General features: G+C 47.4%; 1 protein-coding gene across 1 annotated transcript in view; it reads left to right on the forward strand.

The window, feature by feature from the left end:
- MYH13 (myosin, heavy chain 13, skeletal muscle) overlaps positions 1 to 6,725 on the forward strand; it is a 66,960-nt gene that overhangs the window by 35,335 nt on the left and 24,900 nt on the right. The window contains exons 19-20 of the mRNA XM_011933292.1: positions 724 to 979; positions 4,535 to 4,777. Of these exons, the coding sequence (XP_011788682.1) occupies positions 724 to 979; positions 4,535 to 4,777 (499 nt within the window). The remainder of the gene's footprint in view (positions 1 to 723; positions 980 to 4,534; positions 4,778 to 6,725) is intronic.

Below are 6,725 nucleotides of genomic sequence, written 5' to 3' on the forward strand. Positions count from 1 at the left end.
AAAAGCCAGGCGTGGTGGTGCACACCTGTAATCCCAGCTACTCAGGAGGCTGAGGCAGAAGAAATGCTTGAACCCAGGAGGTGGAGGTTGCTGTTAGCTGAGATTGCACCATTACACTCTAGCTTGGGCAACAGAGCAAGACTCCGTCTCAAAAAAAAAAGTCTCAAAAAAATATATAGAAAAGAAAGAAATTGGGAAGACAGATCAACTCTACCAGGGCAAGAGACTGGGAGATGACCAAGGACAAGTCCTTGGTTTCTTCAGCAGGAAGAGGGATCTCATATGGCAAAATACAATGAAACAGGAATAATGTTGATGGAATCTAAGGCAGATAAAGTTTCAAAAGTTGAGAACTGATTAACACATCAAATGTGGGAGAAAGACCCAATAGAATAGGAATGAAAGCTATTCCTTGAATTGCGCATTAGGAAGTCACTGATACCCTCAGACAGGGCACTCAGTAGGGTGGTGGAAGGGGCAGCCAGGTGACCAGGTGCCTGCAGGAGGCCCCACCACCTCTCCTACCTTCCAACCTGTGCACGTGCCTCTGTCTCCTCTGCCCCTCATTTGCAGACCTACTCTGGATCCAGAGGATCTGCCAAGCTTGGCTGCACCTCCCCACCTAACCAGGAAGGATGGAGGATGGGGCCGTGGGGGACAGGTGGGGGGTGCAGAGACCAGACCTTGCTCGGTTTATTAATTCGAGTCCTAATGGGTGTACAGGGACTCCATCTTCTGCATCCAGTACAACATCCGCTCTTTTATGAACGTCAAGCATTGGCCCTGGATGAACCTGTTCTTCAAAATCAAGCCCCTGCTGAAGAGTGCAGAGGCCGAGAAGGAGATGGCCACCATGAAGGAAGACTTCGAGAGGACCAAGGAAGAACTGGCCCGATCCGAGGCTCGCCGGAAGGAGCTGGAGGAGAAAATGGTCTCCCTGCTGCAGGAAAAGAACGACCTCCAATTGCAGGTCCAGTCTGTAAGTACCTCCTACTTAAGAACGCAAAACACAGACTCTGGAGGACAGAAAAGGGGGAGGAAGGTTGAGGGCACCATCGGGTGTCTATTCAAGAGACAGTGGTGTCACCCAGTGGTTGTATGGAGTATTGCAGCACCACCCTGCTCGTAAAAGGATGCCTGGTCCCGGGCTTCGCCAAAGCAGTGAGTGCCAGAAATTATGTTTGCAAAGAGAATCTGTGCTCTGATTTGTCCCCGACATCACAGAGTTAGATATATTTTGCTGTGGGCATGAGGGATATATATATGTGTGTCATACGTATATGCACCACACCTTTTAAAAAACAATACGAATAAAAATAATCAAAATTAACCCAATTCAAAGTCACAAGAGTAATTTTCCATATATGATTTACAATAATATGTAAAAAGTGCTTTAGGCCAGGCGCGGTGGCTCATGCCTGTAAGCCCAACACTTTGGGAGGCCGAGGTGGGAGGATCGCTTGAGCCCAGGAGTTCAAGACCAGCCTGGGTATCATGGCAAAACCCCATCTCTATAAAAAAAATTCTAAAAACTAGCCAGCCATGGTGGTGCATGTCTCTAGTCCAAGATACTCAGAAGGCTGAGGTAGGAGAATCACCTGAGCCCAGGCGGTTGAGGCTGCAGTGAGCTGAGAACATGCCACTGCACTCCAGCCTGGGCAACATAGTGAAACCCCAATCTCAAAAAAAAAAAAAAAAAAAGGGCTTTAAACATACATAGTTTTATCAAAGAAATGGGAGGATATAGGCTGCACGTGGTGGCTCACGCCTGTAATCCCAGCACTTTGGGAGACTGAGGTGGGTGGATCACAAGGTCAGGAGATCAAGACCATCCTGGCTAACATAGTGAAACTCCATCTCTACTAAAAATACAAAAAAACAATTAGCCAGGTGTGGTGGCACACACCGGTAGTCCCAGCTACTCGAGAGGCTGAACAGAAGAATCACTTGAACCCGGGAGATGGAGGTTGCAGTGAGCCAAGATCACGCCACTGCCCTCCAGCCTGGTGACAGAGCAAGACTCCGTCTCAAAAAAAAAAAAAAAGAAAAGAAAAAGAAAAGAAATGGGGCAGTATAATTGCCTCTTTCACAGAATGAAGGCATTTATAATTTTCCCTTTTTAATAAACCTCCAAATACTTTTACCTTTTGTTTTTTTTGTTTTTTTTTTTTGAGACGAAGTCTCGCTCTGTCGCCCAGGCTGGAGTGCAGTGGCCGGATCTCAGCTCACTGTAAGCTCCGCCTCCCGGGTTTACGCCATTCTCTCGCCTCAGCCTCCCGAGTAGCTGGGACTACAGGCGCCCGCCACCTCGCCCGGCTAATTTTTTGTATTTTTTTTAGTAGAGACGGGGTTTCACTGTGTTAGCCAGGATGGTCTTGATCTCCTGACCTCGTGATCCACCCGTCTCGGCCTCCCAAAGTGCTGGGATTACAGGCTTGAGCCACCGCGCCCAGCCTACCTTTTGTTTTTTACGCAGAGCATTTTCCGCTCCCCTTTTCACGTGATTTCCCAACCCCTATAGTGAGTTAACAGGAGCACTTTCCCAGGCACAGCAGGCAAGAGAACAGTTCTTGGAACCAGACAACTGGGTTTCTATCCCAGATGTTCCACCTGATAGCCGCGTGACCTTGGGCGAGCTATGTATCCTCTTTGTGCTTCCGTTGTCTCGTCTGTAAAATGGGCATAGTCACAGTACTCACCTCATCCAGCTGTTGAAGAATGAACAGTTAATGCCTGTAAAATGCCTAGCACACAGCTCATGTTTACAGATGTTCAATAAACATTAGCACACGTGCCAGTCTCCTCCCACGCATTACCCTGCAGTATGTGTCTTAAAATACTCTTATATGGGCCAGGCGCGGTGGCTCACGCCTGTAATCCCAGCGCTTTGGGAGGCCGAGGCGGGTGGATCATGAGGTCAAGAGATCGAGACCATCCTGGCCAACATGGTGAAACCGCGTCTCTTCTAAAAATACAGAAATTAACCGGGCATGGTGGTACACACCTGTAGTCCCAGCTACTCAGGATGCTGAGACAGGAGAATCACTTGAACCCAGGCGGCGGAGGTTGCAGTGAGCCACGATTGCGCCACTACACTCCAGCCTGGGAGACACAGCGAGACTCTGTCTCCAAAAATAAATAAATAAATACTCTTATATGGGAAGATATAGCCCGATTTAGAACAGAAGTAGCTGATGTTGGTCTGTCCAAGAGACTCACTGCAGCATCTTCTAGGACATGCATATTCAATCACAAATTCTTGGGTGTTTTTAATTTTCTGTTCTGTGGTTCAAGGAGACACAGCTAAGGAGACACAGGAAGAACTTTTCCATTGAAAGGACAAGGCCTGGTGGCTCCTGCCCGCGATCCCAACACTTTCAGAAGCCAAGGCAGGAGGATCACTTGAGCTCAGAAGCTCGAGACCAGCCTGGGCAACGTAGTGGGACCTTATCTCTAGAACATAAATAAATACATACATTTAAAAACAAATTTAATGGAAGTTAAAAGATAGTAATGTTTTGAAACGATTTTGTCAGCTTGAGATAACATGGAGTAGATGAGTCATTTGCCAACTGGTGGTAGCAGGAAGAGTGAGATGAACAGCTGTTCAAATGTGGCAAATTTCCAGACGCTTCATTCTTTAAAACGAACTTGTAACTTCACGAAACCCTCTGTTTGAAATTATAAGTGAGGCCAGGCAGAGGGGCGCACACTTGTAGTCCCAGCACTTTGGAAGGCTGAGGCAGGAGGATCACTTGAGGCTAAAATTTGAGACAAGCCTGGGCAACACATTGAGACCCCATCTGTACACACACACAAAAAGAAGCCAGTCATGGTGGCACATACCTTATAGTTCCAGCTACTTGGGAAGCTGGGGTGGGAAGATCACTTGAGACAGGAGTGTGAGGCTGCAGTAGGCTGTCTCACACCACTGCACTTCAGCTTTGGCAACAGAGCAAGACCTTGTCTCTAAATAAATAAATGGACAAATTATTATATGCGAATTTCTATAAGCAATGTCCTTGGTAGTTAAAAACAAACAAAAAAACAGCATGTATACAGGCCAGGTGCAGTGACTCACGCCTGTAATTCCAGCACTTTGGGAGACCGAGGCGGAAGGATCACCTGAGGTCAGGAGTTTGAGACCAGCCTGGCCAACATGGTGAAATCCCATCTCTACAAAAATTACAAAGATTAGCCAGGTGTGGTAGAACATGCCTGTAATCCCAGCAACTAGGTACTACAATCGCTGGAACCTGGGAGGCAGGGTTGCAGTGAGCCAAGATTGCTCCACCACACTCCAGCCTGGGCCACACAGCAAAACTCCATCTAAAAAGAAAAAAAAATGTGTTTATAGGTGATATCTAAGTTTATGTACACATATGTGTGCAGTGTGTGCACATGTGCGTGCATGTGTGTGCATGACCCATTTCTTGGCTTAGGCGTAGATAATGGGCTTTAAGAGGGTGACACCCTTTCTTTGTAGCATTTTCAAAGAGGCCAATCAAAACATAAAATGACCTGGTTCTTTCAGGAAACGGAAAATCTGATGGACGCTGAGGAACGGTGTGAAGGACTCATCAAAAGCAAGATCCTACTGGAAGCAAAAGTCAAGGAGCTGACTGAGAGGCTGGAAGAGGAAGAGGACATGAATTCTGAACTGGTCGCCAAGAAGAGGAATCTGGAAGACAAATGCTGCTCTCTCAAGAGAGACATTGATGACCTGGAGCTGACCTTGACGAAAGTTGAAAAGGAGAAGCATGCCACAGAGAACAAGGTGCGCAAACCCAAGGGATTCCCGCAGTGTCTTAACCAGGTTTCTCTCTCTGTCTGTAAGGAGGAGAAAGGGTGGCGTAGGAGTCCAGTCAATGCAACATTGCCCAGAAATGAGAGGCTGGAGTCAAGGAGAAGGGTAGTTAAGTCCCAACAAGTTCTGTCCCTTGCTGTCTTTTCTGTCCCATAGGTTCTTTTCCTCCTCCTCCTCCGTCTTCTTCTTTCTCTCTTTTTTTTTTTTTTTTTTTTTTTTTTTTTTTTTTTTGGTGAGACGAAGTCTTGTTCTGTCACCCAGGTAGATCTCGCTACAGTGGCACGATCTCAGCTCAATGCAACCTCCGCCTCCCGAGTTCAAGCAATTCTCCTTCCTCAGCCTCCCAAGTAGCTGGGATTACAGGCGCACACCACCATGCCCAGCTAATTTTTTGTATTTTTAGTAGAGATGGGGTTTCACCATGTGGGCCAAGCTGGTCTCGAACTCCTGACCTCAGGTGATCCACCCACCTTGGCCTCTCAAAGTGCTGGGATTACAGGTGTGAGCCACGGCGCCCAACCCCATAGACTCTTCTCAAACCGCCCTGGCTGTATCACAAACTTCTAGCATTTCTTTGAGAGGAAGGACTGTTTCATATTCTTCTTCATTTTCCATAGCACCAAGCACAGGGATTGCAAACAAGAAGGCCTACAGGGGCCAGGCAGATAGTGAAGGAGGCAGAAGACTGGATAACACCAAGGATTGACTGAGAGGAGCGGGTACCGGCAGAACAGAGACTGATGCAGCCTTTGGGAAAGTCATGTGGAATGACTTAGTCGAATTAAGAATCCAGATACCCTATGACCCAGCAATTCTGCTCCTGGGTGTATAGATCAAGGAATTCTTCCACCTTTCTACAAGGCGACATGTCCTAGGGTGTTTGCAGTGGCATTGCTTGTGGGAGACAGCTGGAGGCAGTGCCAGGGTCCACCACGGGGAAAACGGAGAGAGAACATGTAGTAGACACACACCAGGGAGCACTACGTAGCCATTAGGAACAATGGGTTGTGCACAGCAAATATTAAATACTGCTAAATGGTGAGAAAATGTAAGAAAATGAAATACAGGGCCAGGCACTGTGGCTCACGCATGTAATCCCAGCACTTTGGAAGGCCAAGGGGGGCGGATCATGAAGTCAGGAGATCGAGACCATCCTGGCTAACACGGTGAAACCCCGTCTGTATGAAAAATACAAAAATTATCTGGGCGTTGTGGAGGGTGCCTGTATTCCCAGCTACTTGGGAGGCTGAGGCAGGAGACTCACTCAAACCTGGGAGGCAGAGATTGCAGTGAGCCGAGATCGCACCACTGCATTCCAGCCTGGGCGACAAAGAGAGACTCACCTCAAAAAAAAAAAAAGAAAAGAAAAGAAAAAGAAAATGAAGTATACAGCATAATAGCATTTATGTGGACAAAAATCATATGCACACAACACAACGACATACATTTCAACAACAATATGTAAAACCACTGACATGATTCATGTCATAATGGGTTGCCCATGAGGTGGGCTAAGGGATGTGAACTGCCGAGCGTAAGAGACAATGACAGTTGACACTCAGAGTCAGTGTTGGATAGACGCTGGGAGTAACGGAAAAAGACACTCGGAAGGGCTGGGGACTGTGGCGAACTGAAGAGCTCTTGCCCTGTCCACAGAAGGCAGTGGTGACTCAGCCCCAGCCAACTGTTGTCAGCGGGGAATGGGAATCCAGCATTTTCAGAACTTCTGGATTTCCATGAGAAGCCAGATATCCAAGTTTTACGTGAAGTCTCATTTTTTTCAATGTTGATAACTTTTTAAAAACTACAGACCAGGCACGGTGGCTCACGCCTGTAATCCCAACGCTTTGGGAAGCCAAGGCAGGTAGATCACAAGGTCAGGAGATCGAGACCATCCTGGCTGACACAATGAAACCCC

The sequence above is a fragment of the Colobus angolensis genome, unplaced genomic scaffold (genome assembly GCF_000951035.1).
Source record: "Colobus angolensis palliatus isolate OR3802 unplaced genomic scaffold, Cang.pa_1.0 Scaffold125, whole genome shotgun sequence".
Classification (NCBI taxonomy): Eukaryota; Metazoa; Chordata; class Mammalia; order Primates; family Cercopithecidae; genus Colobus; species Colobus angolensis.